The following is a 22,699-nucleotide window of genomic DNA, read 5'->3' on the forward strand; positions in this document are numbered from 1 at the left end:
GTCAAAGGGTAGAACACATGCAGATAAGGACAGAGGATTTTTGAAAATTTCTTTGGAGAATGTTGGTAAAGTATTTTGAGATTTCCCTTTGCCTCAAATGGAGAGAGCCTAGAGGGTAGGTGCCTTCCTCTCACCTCAAGCAGCAGGAAAGAGGCACCAACAAGGAAGCTGCTGGGCAGCATCCCGATGCTCAGAGGGCATCAATGCTCAATGTAGAAGTCCTGCCCAGGAAACCCAGACCAGTTTCTTTAGTAAGTGAGCACTTGTTCTGGGCAGGAATCAGCTTGACCTCCCAGAATAAAGAATTTGGAAGTGTTCCTGTGGGAGCACACAGGGGTGCAGGTGGGGGAGATCTTAGATGCAGACCAACTGGGAACTAGAGAGAACAAATGGTAAACCTCAAAGAGAGGAAGGCAGAGTCACAGGGCTCTGAGGAAGGAGTAAGCCTTCCTTCCTCAGCAGCTCACTTTTCAGAGTACACATGCTCAATGCAAGGAATCTAGTCAGGAGACGCCATGGACAATGTCTCCAAAGAAGCGAAGACAGTACTGCCTGGAAGAAGAGTCAACTTGAAACACCTGACAAAGGATGAGAGCACAGAGCCTCTGATGACAGTACCACATAAGAACTTTCTACTTCTCTCTTTCCTGCCTCCCCATCCATTCCCCAGACCCTAAGCAGATCCAAAACAGCAGCTGGCAAATAGTTCAGAAAGTAAACAAGGCAGGAGGAGTTTCACCCTTCAGTTAAATTAGAAACTTTGGGTTTCTTTAGTAATGCTTAGTACATATTATATAGGATTGGGCATTCTACTGCCGAATTACTACTTTGTGTCTTAAGTGCCTGTAACCAAAAATGACCAGACGAGTCACGGAATCTGCCAGTTTTCTCTTCAGTACAGGCTGAAGGGGACAGTAAAATTCAAAGTAAAGCAGCCTTTATGATAACTTCCCAAAAGTAATTCTTGTTTGTAACACCTTAGGCTATACCCAATTTACTAGTTTTAAAAGATTTTTCTGGGAAAAAAAAAGCTTTTTCTCTAAGTTGGGATTTTGTTGTTGTTGTTTTAAGAGAGGGAGAGAAGAGGGAGGCAGAGGAGGAGGGAAAGACAGAATCTCAAGCAGCTCCATGCCCAGCGAGGAGCCCACTGAGACCCTGTGACCATGACCTGAGCAGAAATCAAGAGTCGGACACTTAACCGAACCATCTAGGTGCCCCTTTCTTTATGTTTTTAAACGAGGTTGTAAAGACTACCTGAGAATATGACAAATATTTTTAGGGGCACCTGGGTGGCTCAGTCAGTTAAGCATCTGCCTTCCACTCAGGTCATGATCCCGGGAGCCTACTTCTCCCTCGACTTCTGCCACTCCCCGTTTGTTCTCTCACTCTCTGGTCTTGGTTGGTCTTAGTATGGGTGAGAATCACCTCATCACTCCATTTGTAAAGGTATATTTGATCCTTTGTAATTAGCAAAACATCTGAAACGGTATTTTCCTCCACTGATTTACTTATTTTTGGCACATCTAAGTGGATTAGTTTCTGGGATGATATTTTGAGACTGTGTGAATATGTGTTCCCTAAGGGCATTTCACCCAATCCTTGCTTAAATCAATTATCACACTGAGGATTGAAAACAAGTGAATTTCTAATCTATCATGCCTTCTATATTTATTACCTGAAAACCTTCACTAAAGACTTTCTCCTGTGCTTCCTCATTGTTGAGTAGCACAAGGCCTGGTGAGTAGCACAACTGATTGATGCAATACAATCCATTATGCTCATTATATAATCATCATGTTCATTTTTGATGCTTAGATTGTCCCAAATTTAGCCTGTGGGAAACTCTTCAAGCTGGTTCTGGTGTCCTTTTGACATGTCCATTAGTCACTAAGGATCTACTTGCCCAACAAGATGTCCCAGGCCCATCTGTTAATCTTCCTTCCTCCCTGGGAGCAGTCATTTCTCCAAGAAGTCCTGTTCCTTTAAGTGAAGAATAATATTTAGAAAACAAGATCTGAGTGCTCACCACCTTTGTCTCTAGGCCTGTGGAATAACAAAGAATACATCTGTTCTTTGTCCCCAGTTCCTGGCAGGGAGCTTCAAAACCCCTTGGCATTTTCTAAGTGCCAGAAGGGTCATTGTTATGCAAATGAAGGGGCTACGTACGTTCAGGATGGGGGCTGGTCATCATCAGAAAAACCAACCACTCAATCCAACTTTGGGCCAGCTGGATCTCCAGGGAAAGAAACAGGGAGGAAGGTCAGCTGGAGAATGAGTTCAATCACATAGCCAATGGTCTAATCAGTCTGGCCCATGCAATGGAATTCCAATAAAAATTCTGGATGTTAAAGCTCAGTATAGCTCCCTAGTTAGTACATGGTGGGAAGGGATGATGCGCCTGGATTTCACACAGAGAGGGCACAGAAACTCTTGAGTCTCTTCCCCACCCCTCTATTCTGAGACCTTGCCCTGTGTCTTTGCCACTTGGTTATTTCTAATTTGCATCTTTCAAAATTCTCATTGTGAGTATAGTGCTTTCAGTGAGTTCTCGATATTCTAGCAAATTACTGAAACACAGGATCATGAGACCTCCAAATTTATAACCAACTGATCAGAAGTGCAGGTGACCCCCCAACTTAGAGCTGCCATCTGAAGTGGAGGCAGTGTTGTGCAAGACTATAAACCAAGCCTGCACAGTCTGAGGCTAACTCTAGGTAGTCAACTAGTGTCAAAGCTGAACAGCAGGTCACCTGAACTGAACTGGGTGTTAGCTGGTGTCAGAACACGGAAGGTTCTGCTTTTAATGCAGTTGGTTAAGCATCCGACCCTTGGTTTCCACTCAGGTCATGATCTCATCGTCATGAGATCGAGTGAGCCCCATGTCAGGCTCCACGCCCACCTCAGGGTCTGCTTGAGATTCTCCCTCTCTGCCCCTCTTGCTCTAGCTCTCTCTCTAAAATAAGTAAATAAATCTTAAGGAAATAAAAAAAAATAATATGAAAGGTTCTTTCTGTAAACACGGCTACAAAATACTATTTATACACACATAGACAAATTATAAATTTGCAAATACGCCATGACAATAAACACATGCAAAAAAAAATCTTACATTCAGATCAACCCCCAAATCAAATCCAACACCACATGAAAATCACACTAATAGACATGAATCCACCTCATTTCTTTTTAATGTAGGCTCCATGCCCAGTGTGGAGCACTTGAACTCACAATCAAGAGTTGGATGCTCAACCGACTAGGCTACCCAGGCACCCTCACCTTATTATTTTTCACAGCTGCATAACAATATCTATATAGTGTGGATATATCCTGCTTTTTTCAACCAATATCTGGCAGTTGTTTGCTATATATGCTTGTAGCAGCATAATCTTGTGTGTTTGCCACTTTGTAAACATTTATCTTCAAGGCAAATTCACACAACTAGGCCTGCTGGATCATGGGTAAACGTGTATGGATTGTGTAGACTGCCAAAAGCCCTTCTATATAGGATGTATCATTCTGGACTTTCATTAGGAAGGTGTGAGTACCTGTTTTCCCAGAGCCTCATTAGCTACATGTGCTGTCCAATTTTTAAACTTCTGCTATTTTGGTAGGTAAGAAATATACATTGGTATAGTTTTAATGTGCATGTCCTTCATTGAGTGAATTTGAGCAAGTTTTCATATGCTTAAAGTCTACCTGTAGAGCTTTTTTAGACTTGTCTATTTAGGTGTTTTGGCCAATTTTTTCACTACAAGTCTTTTTTCTTTCAACTTTTAAGAGGACTTTGTACAATAGAAAAATTAACCCTTCTTTATTATATAAGGGGCAAATATTTTCCCCTTTTTATGTCTTTTGATATGTCTATAACCATGCAAATCTTTTTTAAAAACTATTGGTAAATTTCATCTTTTACTGTTTCTAGATTTTAAATCATATACAAAACCTTTCTCCAAGCTATAAAATAATGCATCTATTATTTATATTTTTCTTCAACATCAAGAACTCTGACCCAATTGGAGTTTATTCTGACATACGTAAGAGGCACAGAGCCAATTTTAAGTTTCCACAGAGAGCTATCTGGTTGCCAACATCATCTATCTTAAAAGTATATTGTTCCCCCAGGGAAAAGAAATGCCATCTTTATCGTATGTGAAATTCCCATATATTCTTAGGGCTGTTTCTGAAATTCTATTCTGTTGCATCAATCGGTCTCAACAAGAACCAAAAGAGTTTTAATTACAGATGCCTTGTAGTAAGTCTTAATATCTGGTAGAGCTAGTCTTTCTCATTACTATACCAAGGCTTTCCTAACTATTCTTACATGTTTGTTTTTCCATATGAATCAACCAGCTAACTCCAGGCAAAAAAAAAGTTATTAAAAATTTTAATGCTTTCTAAAATGTTAGGTATCCCTGGGTGGCTCAGCGGTTTACCGCCTGCCTTCGGCCCAGGGCATAATCCTGGAGTCCCGGGATCGATTCCTGCATCAGAATCCCTTCATGGAGCCTGCTTCTCCCTCTGCCTCCTGTGTCTCTCATGAATAAATAAATAAAATCTTTTAAAAAAAATTTTTAATGGGATTTTCATCTCTTTTATTTCTGGATAAAAGAAAATTGACATCTTTAGAACACTGAGTCACCATATCTAAAAAACAGAGGTAAATCTGTTCAAGGCATTTTTATATCTTTCAGGAATGTTTTCAGTTTTCATTATATCTCTTTTTAAATTTATTTCTCTGTACTTATTTATCTTTTATACACAGCTGTATAGGGGTCTTCTATTATGACTTCTAACTGGTTGTTTGGAAGGCTACTGGCTTCTTTGCCTTATTATATCCTGCTATTCTTTCATTTGAGTGTGTTAATTTTATCATTGATTTTCTTGTATTTTTCCATAGTTTTACTTCTTTCATTTCTAAAACTTATGCACTTGATACATTTTTAGTAGGATATTGTCATTTCCCAAAACTCACATGTAAATTGAGTCTATTTACTTTTATGCTATTGTGTATATCATACTATTTCAATTTCAGATCATTGGAATCTGTGTAAAATCATACTGCACTGTACATTCTCACACCCATCTCATTAACTGCAACAATGACAACCCAGACTAATGCTTCCTAGGTTCCTAGGGTCTCCACCTACATCAATCTCAACACCTACAAACCAAGGTGCTATCCCTAAGCCCAACTCCACTCAGCCTACAGAACAGGGAAGCACCTATAAGAGAGTTCCACTTGGAATCTCCACTCACTCAATCTCTTCATGCCATTCATCCTATCTTTGCAACCATAACACTGAATGAAGCCCCTCCACCTTTTCCTCAATCCCTGCCCTCAAATCTGCCTATCCTACTACAAGCTCACTTTCACAGGGCTTAGAGGGAAGATTTTCACAAAACTCACGTAAATATGGCAAAGAAGTATAACACTCTCAAGAGGGAGGCAAAGAAAGAAGACTGCCTAATGAGCTCAGATGGACCACACACTGATACAGAATGCTAGATGTTAGCTAACTGCAGGAACCAAGTTCACTGTTTCCCAGGATTGTAGTACCTTTTCTTTCTTCACACAATTCATAATCTTGCCAAGGTCCTCAACATCAACGACAGAATTTAAATTCTGATGGTCTTCAGTACCAGATTCTTCCTCACTGGTGCTCTCAGAGGGCTCTTCCTCCTGGAATATCAATGTTTTGGAAATACATTATTCAAAGTAGCAAACCCCTCAAATTATGAGTTCACTGGATAGATCTGAGATATTTTAGGGCAGAGGCCAACAAACTATGGCTCACAAGCCACATGCTGCCAGCCTCAAGCAGGCAACCATCACTTGCACATCACCTATAGCTACTTTCTTGATACAGTGGCAGAACTGATAGTTCCAACAAAAACCGTATGACCCACAAAGAAGGAAATATGTACCAGTAGGCCCTTTACAAAAAAAGTTTCTTCACCAGTTTGGGACACAGAACCAATCAGGCTTAGTGAGGAACTAAATGCAGGAATGAAAAAAGGAAGAAATTAAGCATGGCTCTCAAGTTTCTTTTGTATGTACTTGAGATGGTGGTGCTGTTTACGGAGATGAGAAACAGACCGGGAAAGTGGAAATGAAAAGCTCCATTTGGAATTTATAAAGTATGAGATGCCACATACATCTAAGCCGAGATTTTAAAGAAGATGCACAAAAGAGAGCAAAATTCCGGGTAAACCTCAGAGGTGGAAATAGAAACACAGGAATACTAGCATATAGACAGAACTCAAAGCCATGTAACTAAGTTAAGTATTAACAAAGAAAAGAGGGATCCCTGGGTGGCGCAGCGGTTTGGTGCCTGCCTTTGGCCCAGGGCGCGATCCTGGAGACCCGGGATCGAATCCCACGTCGGGCTCCCGGTGCATGGAGCCTGCTTCTCCCTCTGCCTGTGTCTCTGCCTGTCTCTCTCTCTCTGTAACTATCATAAATAAATAATAAAAAAAAAATTAAAAAAAAAAAAATAAAAAATAAAAAAAATAAAAAAAATAAAAAAAAAAACCAAAGAAAAGAACCTAGCACCAAGCCCTGAATCATTCCACCATGCAGAGGTTAGATAAAGGAAGATGGTCCCAAGCGAAAAAGGAAGAAAACCATGAAAATGGTATCACAAAAACCAAGAAATGAGAGTGATTCAAAGAAGGAATCAGTGGTATCGAATACCGTTGAGAGGTCAAGTAAAATGAAGACAGAGGAATATCCATGAGGCGTGAAAACATGATGTATTGGGACCTAGGCAAGAGCAGCTGCTGTGGGAAAGTCAACGAGAGTGGGTGAGCATGACATGGGACTTCTCCCAGCTGCAGAGTGGAGAGAACACCCCTCCTAATGGAAAATAACACTGAATAACAGAATATTTTAATACCATAATTTTTAAATGTATCACTAAGCTGGCAAACATGACAAATTCAAAGAGGACAAATATGAACTAAAAACGGAATCCTAGGGAAAAAAAAGAAAATGGAATCCTAAGAGGTAAGTGAGAGATGGAGCTGAGAGCATCTGCTGAACTCTAGAGAACTTAACTGACAGCTGGACAGGAACAGAGAAAAATGGGCAAAGGCAAGGATACAATACCAGGAGAAGAGACCAACAGAAGACCAAAGTCAAGGCCGGGACCCCACGAGGCTGCATTTCTCATGTACAGGTAAACTAGAAATAAATGTTCTGAGAAAGAAGAAAGCAGAAAAGACAGAGAATCTGGGGAAGAAAAGAGAGTAAAGAATAGACAGTTATAGGGATTTTATTAAAAGGTTCTAAAGTCTCTGTGAAGGGTAAAGGAGGAGGATTTGATCCTAAAAATTCAGAACCAAATTAAATCGAAGTTACCAAAAGCAATATTCATTCCAGCTAGAAGACAGTGAGTGGATCAATGTCTTTTCTGGGGGAAAAAAAAATTTGCTCCCAGCTAGAACTCTAATCAGCAAAGCATCTATGAAAAAAGGCAAGATAAAAACAGGCAGGTATAAAATTCTGAAAACTTACTTCCAAAACAACCCTTCTCAGAAACCTATTGGAGAATATGCTCCAAAAACAAGAGTAAACCAAGAAATAAGAAGATGGAAGATACCAGAATAAGGGAATCTAACCCAGGAAGCCAAAGGAAGGTTGTGTGTCATGGTGGACAGAAGACAGAGGCCTTCACCCACCCCAAGGTTTGGAGAGCAGCCAGGCCAAGGTGGAGGAAAGAGGACTCATGAGAAGCCTCCAGGAAAGCAATAAAAACAACAGAATACTGAAAAATAATTTTAAGTTCCATCAGAATTTTTTCTAATGAATTAGTGATGATTATAGAGAAATCAAAGCAGATATAGCCACTACATAAGGGAAATAAATGTTTGGGAAGGAACAAGTAACATGACAGCACACAGGACAGATGGAAACATACATAGTCACAGTAATGACACAACAAGTTACAGTCTAGCCAGAAAGTGTGATACATAGGAAAATGAGAGGAAGGGAAGTTATACTGGATATGCATGTCCGTGTGAGTGTAAGAGAGAGCAAGAGATCTCGAGATGTTTTAACAAATTAAAAAATAGCAAGGAGGGACTATTATTTACGAATACAGAGGTAAATATCTAATGAAAAAGCTAGAATTAAAAGTGATTGCCCAAGAAAGATAAGAGTTAGAGTAAGGTAAGAAAGCATAGATTTTCATAAAAGCCTGGAAGTACTATTTGAGGGTTTAAATGTACAAGTGTTACTTTTGACTAAAAAAATTTTGTTTACTTAGGTCTGTTTAAATGTTAAGAACCGAGGGTGATATCAGCAAAAATGGCAGAGTAGATAACTCCAAGGGCCCATCTCTGACCAACTCCCAGAGTTCTCACAAAGGTTTACAAGAACCAAGTGAACACAGAATCAAGAAAAAAGAGACTTGGGGCACCTGGATGGCTCAGTCGGTTGAGCATCCAACTCTTGATTTTGGTTCAGGTCATGATCTCAGGGTTCTGGGATCAAGCCCCACATCAAACTCCATGCTCAGCGGGGAGTCTGCTCCAGATTCTCTCTCTTCCTCTCTCTCTGCCTCTCCCTCCACTTGAGTGCATGCATGCTCTCACATCCTCTCTCCCTCTTTCTCTAAAATAAATAAATCTAAAAAAAAGAAAGAAAAAGGAAACTTAAAAATGACATTATGACATTCAAGGAAACCTGTCACAATACTACCTGGAATACAAGCTAAAGAAACAGACCTCAGAAACCACGCACAATAGACAGTCTTTACAAAGATGGTTTTTAAGTCCCTAAACAATTACAACCCAGCAAACTACAAAAATAAAACTCTGAGGAGGAGAAAGAATTTGATTTCCAGAGTTAACACATTATAATATTAAAAACTTGCAGCTTTCAACACAATATTACAGCGTGTGCAAACATCTAAAAAGATCTGGCATATCCACAGGAGAAATCAACTGGAACCATCCCTGAGGACACGCAGGCCATGGACTAGATAGAGGCTTTGAGTCAATGGTCTTAAATACGCTTCAAGAGCTTAAGGAAACCAGAAGAACAATGTCCCAACAAACAGAGAGCATTGATACAAAGACAGAAATTATAAAAAAGAAACAAATTCTTGATCTGAAAAGTCTAATAACTGAACTAAAAATTTTACTTGGGAGTTTCAGGAGCAGATTTGGGCAGGCAGAAGAACCAGCAAACATGAACACAGATTAGCTAGAAACTGGCCAGGGTGAAAACAAACAAATGCACCAACACATACAAAAGGGGCACTCTGAAGCAGGCGGTGTTTGCACAAGACTCTGAAAGCTCTAAACACCACTAGATTATATCCTTATCTTTATGTACATGAATTTTACCTCAATTTCTTTTAAACAGCGTAAAATAATATTAGGACCAAGGGTGGGGGGGGGAAGATAACCAAAGGTAAGCAAAGAGACTAGCTAGAAAAGAGAACAGAAAAATGAAACAATAGCTGAAACATACAAAACAAAGGAAACCTTTGTTTATTACTTGCTTTTCTTGTTCCTTTGAACACAGGTGATTCCAAGACATGTTTATAAATTTACAGAGCAATCTAATAAAGAGGAAGAAACTAACAGTGCAGGGAGACAGAGAAAACACAGGGACAAAGCCCTTGATTCCAGAGCATGTACAGAGTGGCTATGGCAGGACTGACCCATGGCCATCAACTTGGGGACGATGTGAGGATGGGGTGCGGGGCATTATAGGAGGTCCCTGGCAGCTTCCTACAAGACCTGGAGGAAGGAACAGGAAGAAAAAGTATTCAACAGTCACCCTAGAGAGTGAGAAAGGGAACTTCCACAAGCATGCTGGACACTGCTGGGCAGGTCTGAGTGCACACATGGACCTGTGGTCATGGATCCAGGGTCAAAGAGCAAGCAGTCAGCAAAGGGGAAGAAGCCAGGTGGTAGGTTTCAACCTAGCTTGGGGTTTGGTCATTTGGGTTAGAAAAAGGACTGGAAGGAAGGCAAGGCCATTGAAGATGTTTATAAAAGAATGAGTATAAAATCTAAACTGAGTAAGGACAGAAGTGAAGTAAAGAGTTTTCACTATACAATGAAAAAGGCATGGGATCAAAAGCATTTTAAAGTATTACACCTGAGGTCATTGTTGAGGTCACAGGAACATGAAATTTCAAAGGTGACCAGGGAAGTGAAATGCCAAGGTCAGCAAAGACAATGGCACCTGAAGACATGGAGGCCAGGCACCTAGCAGGCAGGATGCTGGTTAATACCCACACTGATGGCTTTGCCCCAAAGGGTAATGACAAGAACAAGGTGGAAAGAAAGTGAGTCAGAAAGTAAAGTGGTTCCTGCTCACCAAGTGAGCAGTTGGCCAAAGGACAACAGCAGCAGTGAAGAGCCTGCTGACATGAGCTTCCAAAGAACAAAGGTCCCTGAACAAGGACCAAAGAGACGTGCTTACAATGTGAGGGACAAAGACAGGAAGCTAAGATGATGGGCAGTCTTCTAGTTTGAGAGATTAATGGAGTCATTCAGAAAGAAGTCAGGAGAAAAATGTAGTTGGGGATACGAAGGCAGGAGCCTTCTGGGACACACCTAACCTCAGGCCTATGTCTCCTACCTGCCAACTATGTAGAAGACGGCCACTCTGGCAATGCAACCATTAACGCACAGAAACAGGAAAGTGTCCTGAACACACACTGGCTTCACTAGGAAGGCCAACCCAAAAATGCCACCAAGGGAGCTGCTGATCTTCCTTCTAACCAGATGTTAGAAGATGTTTCTCAGGGCAGAGGTAAGGTCCAGCATCCCCACACAAAGGAGGAAAACAGTGAGACACGGACACAGAAGCTCCATACCACGGATGATTCACACTGGCCTCTCTTGCAGTTGCCGTCACAAGGCTTTTTCTCTCCTTTCTGAAGTGCCTGCAGCCGGGCGAGGAACTTGGTCTTCCAAACTCTGAAGTCTGCCTCGATGCTGCCATGTTTGCTTTTAACCACGTCACAGTCCCCCTCTCCTCTAGCCACCACACGATGAGCACCAAGCATCCAGAGCCACTTATCAACATTCTTGCCAACCTGCAAGAAGATGGAGGAGCTAAGACACAATCCTCTACATCATAGGCTTGAGGACTGCTCTACAAAAGGCCCAAGTTCTGGGACTTCTGGGTGGCTCAGCGGTTGAGTGTCTGCCTTTGGCTCAGGGCATGATCCAAGCTCCAGGATCGAGTCCCAAATCAGGTTTCCCATGGAGAGCCTCCTTCTCCCTCTGCCTATGTCTCTGCCTCTCTCTCTGTGTCTCTCATGAATAAAAAAATAAAATCTTTGGGAAAAAAAAAAAGCCCCAAGTTCCTCTGGGAGCCCATCACTGGCTGTTGGGAAGAGGGAACTGGGCCTAAGCTGGCCCTCCAGCCCCACCTGCAACCTGCAAGCACTACACTGGTTACATTCTGGTAAGATCCTGCAAAAGACTCTTTTTAAACAAAGGGACAAATCCTTTTATTAAGGTAAGGGTTACTACCTATAAAAAAGACTTTGAAAACTACTATCCTAAAAAAAAAGAAAAAAAGAAAAAAAAAAGAAAACTACTATTCTAAGTCATGGTCAGAATAAAATAACTAATTAGCAAAATAAATCTGTTCCAAAATATAGCAAAGCCCATTTTAATAGCAAAGGGCAAATGCAGCCCATGCAAGACTCATGACTTTATAAACTCAGAACTTGAATGAACTTGCAAACATTAGCAGTTAAGGTGAGGTCCAGGGATTACCAAGCACCGCAGTCAAGAGTTCAGACACTTAATAGGCTTTCTGAGTGGCAAGGCGTTAAACAAAACATTTACCTATCTGAATTGTACCAGTTTTGGGGTCTAATTCCCTTGAAAATATGAGCAGAAATACACATCATGATAGTACAACTGAATTAAAACAAGCTTAAAGAAAGGTCTCCACTTTCAACTTTACTCACATTCTACCAAAGACAGGTGAGCCAGGCTGGGCCCATTTTGGGAAGAAGTATGTTTACAAAAGTTCTAGTAACTGTTCAGAACCACAAGAAACAGAGGCTCTGTTTTCATTTAGAAAAAAAATCTAGGAAAACAATGTCTTCTTACATAAAAGACAATGAATGTTTTTCTTCTATTTCCCTTTAAAAAATAACATTAAAAGACGAGGAGTTCAACTGCATTCAGAGTTATAGCTTGAGCCATAAAGATTGTTCAACAACAGAACAGGCAGCTGAGAAAGTCTAAAGAAGCAGTGATCTTCTATCCACAAGGTCCTGCTGGGACAGCAGACTGGACTCAATGGCCATGAATCCAGACCACTGTGACACTGGACAATAGAAGGTATAAGCATTTTATTCCATAAAAATGTACTTGAGAACCTACTATGCACCAAACTTGGATACATGTGTGTAGCAATGCCCCACTACAGAGAGTAACACAAAAAGTTTATTACAAAGCACCAAAGTTTGTGGACTATTTCATATACACACGTCTGTGAATTTTATTAAAAGAGAATCTATCCCTGTAATTCAACACATACCTACCTTGTTGAAGTGGCTGGCATAGACAGAATTTCCTAGGCCAAATACAGCGTATCTCATGCCCTTTAGGTAAGTTTTGCCAAATCGAAAATCACTGGATGCTTCCTCTAACCATTTGCAGAACCACACTGCACTTTCGGTGGGTTGACCGTCTGTATATGTAGCAACCACGAAGGCACAAACGTTTTTACTAGTAACCTAAACAAGAAAGTAATTATTTCAGAAGAATATTCAAGATACAACTTATCAGTAAAGAAAACCCTTTTTAAAATGCTGACATCCACATCAATACTAATCTCTAAGGACAAAGGGTGCTTTCAAGACATTACTCATTTTCAAAAGTGAAAGAAAACAGAGCAAGGACACCTTGCATGGGGAGAAAATCCAATGTCTGGCTCCTGTCGATATGTCCCTGGGAGCCCTTAACCATACATTCTATCCCAATTTCAGACACTAAATTTCTGTCTCTCCAATTATCATATTAGAAACAAAATCCAAACCAGTCAAGAAGAAACACAGAGATCTTTAAAAATACCTAAAAAAATAAAGCAACAAAACTTTTTTTTAAAGATTTTATTTATTTATTCATGAGAGACTGGGAGAGGCAGAGACACAGGCAGAGGGAGAAGCAGGCTCCCTGTGGGGAGTCTGCTGTGGGACTTGATCCCAGGACTCCAGGATCACAACCTGAGCCGAAGGCAGACACTCAACCACTGAGCCACCCAGGTGCCCCACAACAAAATGTTTTAAATGTAAAGTAACTTAACACTTGGCACCATCACCTACGTGGGAGAACAAAATACGCCTTCAGTCCTGTTAGCCATGGTATTCCACCTGCTTGAAGGCACCTTATAAATTCCAGTCATGAGCTAAGTTATAAGCAATCCATTATTAAATAATAAAGTTTCAAAGTTTGCTAATAATCTTTCACAAGTAATTCTGAGAAGATTCAAGCTCATTCATTTGCACTCCACTGTTCTCTTAATGGGGGAAAGAAATAGTTACAGCTAGATTATCCACTATAAAGGGACTGGCTAGCGGCGCCTGGGTGACTCAGTTGGTTGAGGCTCAGCCCTCTGCTCAGGTCGTGATCCTGGGTCCCTGCTCACAGGGAGACTGCTTCTCCCTCTGCCTCTCTCTGTGTCTATCTTGAATAAATATATAAAATCTTAAAAAGAAAAAGGAGGAGGGGCGGGACTAGCAAACTATGTCTCACAGGCCTAGTCCAGCTCACTGCCTATATGTTTGTTTGTTTGTTTGTTTGTTTAAATAAAGTCTTACTGGAACCCAGCCACACAGCCACACTCATTCATTTACATACAGCCTGTGGCTGCACAAAGCTGATATTTACTATCTGGCCTTTTAGGAAAGAAGCTCACCAACCCCTGCTCTAGTGCTTCCCCAACTTCAGCTGTTCCAGAACCACCTGGAACACCCATAAAAATAGTCCCACATCCAGGGCTAGGCTGCATTGCTAACAAGTTCCCAGGAAGTGCTGATATTGCCAGTTGAACCACTACTATAAGGCCAAACTCCCCTGAATATAACTAGGAGAGGGAGGGGCATTTCTCAGATGAAGAAATTAAACCCACATAGATATTAAGTAATACATGGAGATCACACAGGTAGGAAGAGATTTCTCTAACTCCAAAACTCATATCTTTCTGCTACCCAAATGGCTCAATCTCTCAGTGAGCTCACACATGGCTCAAAGGCTCAGCACACTACCATCAATCACAGCCCTCACTTGATTATGAGCTCCATAGCAGGTAGGAGGAGGGAACTTCAAACCACCCAACCTTTCCCACCCTTACCCCCACCCCAGGAAAGACCACACACCAGTGGACCAGGTCCCACACCACATATCTAGCACCTCTGACTAACACTGAAAACTCAACCAACTCAAACTCCTTAGCATAAAAATTAAATTTATTCTGAAGATTCTATTCATCCCAGAATGCAGGAGGACAATTACATCTGAGAGTTTGGACTAAAGAAAAAAAATAACATAATTACCAACCTCTTCTACTAGTTGATCATCTGGATCATATTCTTTCAGATTAATAACTGCCACAGGCAGATCTAGGGAGGTGACTGCTTCAGCAAGACTTGTTGCAAATCCCTAATAGGAAAAAAAAATCACATAAAGTCTTCAATAAGCTAAATAAGAATAATACCATCTTCATTTATCCCCATTGCCAAAAGAATAAGGCATTTATCGTGAAAAACTTTTCCTCTGACATTTATCATCATAAACACAAATACTATTGTCACTTCTTCCATTTTCTCAAGCATCTCTATAGAGATCAATCATTCAACTGTGGGATGTGGGATACCTGGGTGGCTCAGTGGTTGAGCATCTGCCTTTGGTTCAGGTCATGATCCCAGAGTCCTGGGATCAAGTCCCGCATCTGGCTCCCTGAGGGAGCCTGCTTCTCGCTCTGCCTATGTCTCTGCCTCTCTCTGTCTCTCTTGAAAAAAATAAATAAAATCTTTAAAAGAAATAAAAATTTTTAAATTACCAAAAAAAATCATTCAACTGCACAGTTCTCACTGTGTAAGTATATATGCAGATAAATCTAAATTGGTTTTTTCACATTTCAGCTCCTTTGCCCCAGTAGAATAAACAATAAGAGGGGAAAAAAAAGAAAAAAGAAAGAAATAAGAGGGAAGAGAATATGATATATGAGAAATCTGACACATTTCTGGAAGATACAAAGCAAACAAAAGCAGGCTGACAGGGAAGAGAAAGCCCTAGAGGAAAGCCCATATGCGTAACACCACCAGAGGTCCTGGATTCAGAGTCAGTCACTACAGTGAAGCTGGAAGAGAACCCTGGGGCAGAGAAGAACCAATCAGCAGACAATTCGTATATGGGACAAGTGCACAGAAAGCCTAGGCAAGCATCTGCCCTTTACCTCCAGATAAAATTCCCACTAGTTCTTCTCCAAACAAAATGAACCAAGTATCTGGAGAAAGCTAAAACTTCTAGCCACATGGTGGCACTCTGGAAAACACCTTTTTATTTTTCACTTAGTAGTCTAACACTTGGCTCCTCACCTCCCAGGACTAGAGCATGTATTAATTTACTGTGTATCATCCATGCCAGTCTCAGTTCTGGGCAATATTACACAACAGTGAACAAGACACCCATAGTCCCTGCCTTCAGGGAGCTTATGTTCTAATGGAAAGAGACAGAACAAACATGGACACGAGAAAACATACAGTTCATCAGATGAGAGCCAATGCTGTGGAAGAAAATAAATCAGGATAAGGGGAAGGAACACAGGATTACAGGTATGGAACAATTGTTATTTTACACAGGGAGGGTCAGGACAGGTGCCTAAGATTAAAAAAAAAAAAAATTCAGGGCAGCCCGGGTGGCTCAGCAGTTTAGCGCCGCCTTTGGCCCAGGGCCTGATCCTGGAGATCAGGGATGGAGTCCCACAGTGTGCTCCCTACATGGAGCTTGCTTCTCTGTCTCTCTGTCTCTCTCTCTCTCTCTGTCTCTCATGAACAAATAAATAAAATCTTAAAAAATAATAATAATAATAAATATTCAGCCTTTGTCCTGAGTTCCTGGCACAGAGCTCCTAAAGCCCTTGTAACTTACTGACTTTGCTATGCTAATGAAATAACTCATGGGGAGGCGGGCCCCAGGTAACTTCAGGATGGGGGCTAGTCACGACAAAATCAACCATGCAATCAGAGGTTTAGAACATTCAGCACCATCACTCCCAGTGAGTTCAATCATCCATGGTCAATGATTTGAAACCATTAAAACCACTCAATGACAGGATTCAAGGAGTTTCTGGGTTGAACACACTGATGTGCTGAGGAGGTATGGGCAGAGAGAAGGCATGGAAGCTCTGAGCCACGCTCCTCCCCCAAACCTTGCCCTATGCATGTCTGCCATTTGTCTGTTTACCTGTATTCTTTACAATAAACCAGTAAGCACAGTTTGGCAATTTCTTAAGTTCAGTGAATCTGTCTAGGAAATTATCAAACCTAAAGAGAGGACTATGGGATCGAATTTATAGCTGGTCCAGTCACAAGCACAGGTAGCCCTGGGACTGGTGACTGACTGGCAGCTGACTGGCAGCTGAGGTGGAAATAGTCTTGCAGTCTAGGCCCTTAGATCTGTGGAGTCTGACAACTCTGAGTAGTCTGTGTCACAACTGAAGAGCCAACGTGGAAAAACAACAAGTATTTGGTGCAAGAGGCCTCAGAGGTAAAGACTTGAGCCAAACCTGAAAGACATGAGAGAGCAAGCCATGAGGTTACCCCAAGCAGACGAACATTTAAGTGAACAGATCCGAAGGAGGGAGCAGGCTTGGCAAGGTTAGTAAGACTAGAGACGTGGGGACAAAGGACAAGAGGTAAAAGAGATAATGGGAAAAAAAAAGAGAGAGATAATGGAGAACCAGACATGAGGGCCTCCTGGCCACTGCAAGGGTTTTGATTTACTCCAAGTGAATGAGGTCACTGCTGGGTGTGAAGCTGAAGGAAATGTGATTTCACTGAAGTTTTCAAAGTCTGAGCTGAGTGGCTGCTGAGCTGAAAGGACACTCAAGCCAGGGGAGGGGCTGTGCAGCACTAAATGAGGGGGACCCACAAGCAGAAACGTGACCACAGACAGAGGCAGAGGGGTGCCGTGAGGCAGGGTGCTGAGAAGTGACTGGCATCTGGACTCATTTTGAAAGTAAAACAACAGCATTTACTATAACTTGTATAGGAATAGGGATCCCTGGGTGGGCTGCGGTTTAGCGCCTGCCTTTGGCCCAGGGCGCGATCCTGGAGACCCGGGATCGAATCCCACGTCGGGCTCCCGGTGCATGGAGCCTGCTTCTCCCTCTGCCTGTGTCTCTGCCTCTCTCTCTCTCTCTCTCTCTCTCTCTCTGTGTGACTATCATAAATAAATAAAAATTTAAAAAAAAAATTGTATAGGAATAATAGGGAAAAGAGAGAATTCAAAGGGTTTTGGGGTTTTTTTTTTATTTTGTTTTGGTTTGTTTTTTAGCAGGAAATCAGAATGATGAAATTGCCATTTACTGAAATGATAAAGATCCTAAATGGAAAAGTTTGTGTAAAAAATTGAGAGTTCAGTTGGAATGTACTAATTTTGGGATGCCTACTAAACATCACATCAAGATCTAAGATAGGCCACTGGATATGAGTCTGGAATTGAGGGGAACAGTTCATACTAAAACATAAATTTAAGGACATCTGGGTGGCTCAGTGGTTGAGCATCTGCCTTTGGCTCAGGGAGTGATCCCAGAGTCCCAGGATCAAGTCCCGCATCGGGATCCCTGCGTGGAGCCTGCTTCTCCCTCTGCCTGTGTCTCTGTCTCTCTGTCTCTGTCTCTCTCATGAATAAATAATAAAACTTTTTTTTAAATAAAAACATAAGTTTAGAGTCCACCACTGAATACAGGCAGATCAAATACAGCCCTCCATTTGTTTCTACAGGATCCCTCCTGGGATCCAGTCATGCCATTTATTTACATGTTGTCTGTGATTGTTTCCACACTACGCCACAGAGCTGAGTAGCTACAACAAAAGACTGTATGGCTCACAAAAACCACAAACCTAAAAACATATAAAATAAAACATCTTGCCCTTTATAGAAGAAGCCGGTCAAACTGTAACTAATGTAAAGCTCTAGATAACAAGATCCCTTCGTACAATGAGTACAGATAAAGACATGATCTCAAGGACTGTGCCCCAGGACACTTCTATCTTAAAGATCAAGAAGATGAGGGGAAATCTGCAAATGACAGTAAGGAAAACTAGCCTTGGCCAAGTAGGAGGATGACCCAGAGAACACTGTCAAGTAAGATGAAGAGTGAGAATTAATTAGCAACATAGAAGTCAATGGGAACATGTTGGGGCATGTGAGCTCCACAAGAGTGGTCCAAGGAAAACAAGAGTAGGGAAATTGTGGAGATGTGGAGACGGTGGCACAGACACCTTCAAAGGACTTTACTCCAAAAAACAAAAAACTGAAGTGGTAGTTAGAGGAGGGAGGTGGGCCAATAGGTCACATGACATGCCCTGACCCACGATGCACACAGCATCTGGTAAAAACTTAGAATTAGAGAACACAAACCTGTTCACTCATTAACAGAGTAAATCCACAACAGCTATCCCGTCATTCTGTCGTAAATATTAACAGAAAATCATGGACCACCAAGATGAGACAAGAATAAGCAGGAAAGAGAAATTGCAGCATCAGAAAAACTGAGAAAGGAGATAAATCAGGAAGCAGAAAAACGAATTTATTCAGATATTTTTTTAAGTTATTAATAAGGTAAAATTGAAAAAATGGCATTTTTGCAACTAAAAACTTAATAGCTAAAATAAAACATTCAAAAAAAATGTTTGAAATTGAAATCCCACAACCCAGAATAAAAAGTTACAAAAAGTAAGACAGAAAATATTAAAGACAAGGCATCCAGGGACACCTGGGTGGCTCAGTGGTTGAGCATCTGCCTTTGATTCAGGTCATGATCCCGGAGTCCTGGGATTGAGTTCCGCATCAGGCTTCCTGCATGGAGCTTACTTGTCCCTCTGCCTGTGTCTCTGCCTCTCTTTCTCTCTCTGTCTCTCATGAATAAATAAATAAAATCTTGGAAAAAAAAAAAAGACAAGCCATCCAAAAACCCTAACATCCAACTAAGAGTCCCAGAAAGAAAAAAAAAGAAAACGGAAGGGAAAAATAATTGCCAAGAAACATTAGAAGAAATGCTCACAAATCTTCAAAAGGGCCCAAGTGTCCAGCACAATAGCTAAAAAAAGAACCAATGCAGACAGCTAAAAAAAGAACCAATGCAGACACCATCACAAGAAAGTTCTGAACATCAAGGACAAAGAAAGGATTCTAAAAGCTTCAAAAAATAAGCAACAACAACAAAAAAAAAATCATGTCATATACAAAGGAATGAAGAGACTAGCCTTCTAAAGACAATGAAGTGACACCTTCAAAACTGTAAGGAAAAACTAATCTTCCATACCCAAACAAATATGAAACCATTAAATGTGAAAGCAAAGAAATTCAAATGGCACAACTTTAAGGAGGGGCATCTAACCCATATCAACAAAGAGGTGGCCAACAATAAAGCCACTGAGATTTAAGGAATGTCTGTGTTAACTAATATAAGCAGTCGATAACTTTTAAACTAGCTTTGATAATCTAGAAACACAACACGCACAGGTTAAAAATACAGCCATCAGAAAAACTAAAAATAAAAAATAGTTAAAAAGAGATTCACTAGAGAGTACTTTTCATTATGAACCCTCCATATGCCTGGATTTGTTACAATCTGCAGTGTTGACCTGATCTTTCAAAAAAATTATAAACACATGAGAGAGGCTATGAATGAGATCTTTTATAATAACATCAAAAGACTTTGTTTTGGCTGCTCTGACGTCATTTTTACATTTCTTCAGTTTCTGGCCTCTCTTGCTTAGGGTTGAACTTAATATTTTGTGACCTTCAACTCAGAACTTACACTGAAGTTCTGAAAAACTAAGAAATATTGTTCTACAAAACATCCACAAGAGGGCAGTCCAACAATCTTTAGTATTTAGTACTACAGAAAAACAGACGTTGATTCGTTTATGTTCGCCTTAGAATCTTTACCTAGAAAGCACTAAATAGCTGTGGTCTTCACAATGAAGAAACCTGCAGCATATACATCTACAGCATCTATCTACTTTAAACAGTATTCAATGTCTATTATTAACACTCTTAACACTATTAAGTCAGAATACATCGTATTAAGTAGATATGTGAAATTGTGAAAGTCAGGGCCCAGACGGGCCCCTACTGCTAACAGTCCCTTTTCACTATCTCCTACTTCTACACCAACCATCAATAACAAGCTTAGAACTCTCCATTCTCCTCAGGTAGAAGCAAGTTTCAGACAGTGACCATCAGACACCACCAACCAGCTGGAATTGGGCACAAGAGATAAAAATCCACCCACCACCCCAGAAAGGAAAAATGTATGTTGGAAAAGGGAAAAAAGAAGATTGAAAAAAAAAAAATTAGAAGAACCAATTCCATTTTTAGAAGCAATCTTATATCAGAAAACCCAAGAAAAAGTATCACGTAAAGTTTTTACCTTTGCTGTTCCAGTCTGGGAACCATAGAAAATCTTCACTCCAGATACAAAGACTTCCTTGTTTTGAAGAGAGATACAACCATTTGTCATCAAATCCCCGGTTGCTTTTGGAACAGATTTCTCCTGTGATTTCTTGCCCTTTAAAATAAACAACTGCACAAAATTCATCAAGTTTGAATCTTTTTCTAACTCCAATAGGGATGAAAACTAGCACAGATACTGATTTTACTATTCTGTTAATCTTTCTGCTGTACTCTGCAAATATTAACCTCTTGGTATAATTAGGTCCTTTAAAGGCTGGATCCACATTTTTTAAGACTGTAAAGATTCCTAAGACAAAACTATATGTACATTCACCCATAATGTGCTTTAGTGGAGTAACAGTAGGAATTGATTTACTGATCCTTAATTATGGTAAGAAAAGAGAAGACTACTGTCCCTTGAAGACGCTAAACAGATTTTTTTTTACAAAAGTTTTAGTTTTCATTACAAAATCTTCCTGTATCTTAAGACTGAGACTCCAAAGCCCAGCAAAGAGAACATAAATAACTTAGTCTATAATAACTGAGAATAAATGATTTAGGCATTAAAAGAAAAGGTCTGGAGACCAACAAACATTAAGAGTGACCTTTGTTCCTCTTAGCTTTCCTGAAAATCTTAGAAAATCTGCACTGTAAATTATAAATCTAATGCCTTAATACTCTCATATAAAAAATAACCACTTACCTGCTTCCTGATGACAATCTGGAAACAAATCCAAAGGCTAATGCCAAAGGCAAAGCCCAAATATATGTAAAACCTGTTTATCCATAATGATATCACAGGTGAAGAGAAGTCCCATGTATCCGAAAAAGGATCTAAATTTAAAATGATACATACACGTAATTTTATTTAAAGCTACATATACAAAGCTACTCATCCTTATTTTTAAGAATAAAAAATAAAATAAAACCAACTTTCGTATTGAACTCGGCTAAGAAACCTATAGAAAAATCAACTCTAATAAAAATAATAAACCACTGCATGTAAACGATAATGATAAAGTTAACATAACGATAATGCTAACTCCGAAAAAGACACAGAATTGTTCCTTCATTTGGACAGAGCATTAGGAAGCAAAGAACTCGAAACTCTTCGTGTGGAATCGTGAATTAACTTTGCTGTTTTCTGTGGCCCATAAGAAAATGAGGGGTTCTCAACCGACATCACACCTCTTGTTTGGGAGGGACGTATGGCTGCAACCGGCCTCAAACGTCGAACCGGGAGGCAGTTTCGGAAGGGGGAACCTGAATGTACAGGCGGGAAGGCCCGAGGGCCCTCAACACACGTGGGCAAGCGGAGTGAGCAGTTTTCTCGTCGTTTCACTCGAGGCCAGAGGCACAGCTCCCTCTGCTCTCAGCCCCAGCCTCACGAGGCGGAGCCCGGCGGCGCTCAGCCGCTCGGGCCCGGGCTGACGAGCGCCGCCGCCGCCGCCGCCGCCGCCGCCGCCTCTGAAGGACGGCCCGACCGCGCGCTCCGCCCCGACAGGCTCCTACACAGACGGCTTCCTCTCCCCTCCCGCCTCACGGATTCTGCCCGCCGGGGGCCCTTACCCATTCTCTTCAGAGCCCAAGCCCTGCGGCCCGACACACGAGGCCTGCAGACCTGAGAAACCTGGCGGCCGGCGAGGACATCAGGGGACGACTACAGCTACCTCGGAGCACTAGCGTCGCACCCCAAACCCGCCGCGCCGGGGGCCGCCATGCCACTCGCCAGCCCGATGGGATTGGCTCAGAGGGGAAGGGGCGGGCCCCGAGGGAAGCCCCGCCCAGAGCTCCGCGCGTTGGAACCGCAGCCCTCCCGGCCCCGCTCGGATTGGCTAAGAGGGGAAGGGGCGGATCCCAAGGGAAGCCCCGCCCACGGCTGAGGGACAGCAGCGCGGAGCCGGTCCAAACGCTCCCGTTTTGGAGCCGAGGGGCAAGGGGCGGGCCCTAAGGGAATGAGGCCATGGAAGGCGGGGCACAGGGGAAGAAACCGGGGAAAGACGGCGTTGAGGGGATGTCGTCA

At 41.5% G+C, this 22,699-nt stretch overlaps 1 protein-coding gene across 4 annotated transcripts in view; it reads right to left on the reverse strand.

Annotated features, from left to right (window-relative positions):
* The window catches only part of LOC140639123 (S-adenosyl-L-methionine-dependent tRNA 4-demethylwyosine synthase TYW1), a 239,312-nt gene extending 216,878 nt beyond the window's left edge, over positions 1-22,434 (reverse strand). For all 4 annotated transcript variants that reach the window (XM_072837582.1, XM_072837579.1, XM_072837580.1 and 1 more), the window contains exons 1-7: positions 22,246-22,434; positions 21,380-21,510; positions 20,654-20,806; positions 14,548-14,649; positions 12,531-12,725; positions 10,839-11,060; positions 5,558-5,680 (exon numbers count right to left, since the gene is read on the reverse strand). In XM_072837582.1, coding sequence (XP_072693683.1) covers positions 5,558-5,680; positions 10,839-11,060; positions 12,531-12,725; positions 14,548-14,649; positions 20,654-20,806; positions 21,380-21,510; positions 22,246-22,249 — 930 coding nt within the window. In that variant the 5' untranslated portion in view covers positions 22,250-22,434. The remainder of the gene's footprint in view (positions 1-5,557; positions 5,681-10,838; positions 11,061-12,530; positions 12,726-14,547; positions 14,650-20,653; positions 20,807-21,379; positions 21,511-22,245) is intronic.
* Between the last annotated feature and the right edge of the window lie 265 nt (positions 22,435-22,699).

Source organism: Canis lupus, chromosome 8 (genome assembly GCF_048164855.1).
Source record: "Canis lupus baileyi chromosome 8, mCanLup2.hap1, whole genome shotgun sequence".
Classification (NCBI taxonomy): Eukaryota; Metazoa; Chordata; class Mammalia; order Carnivora; family Canidae; genus Canis; species Canis lupus.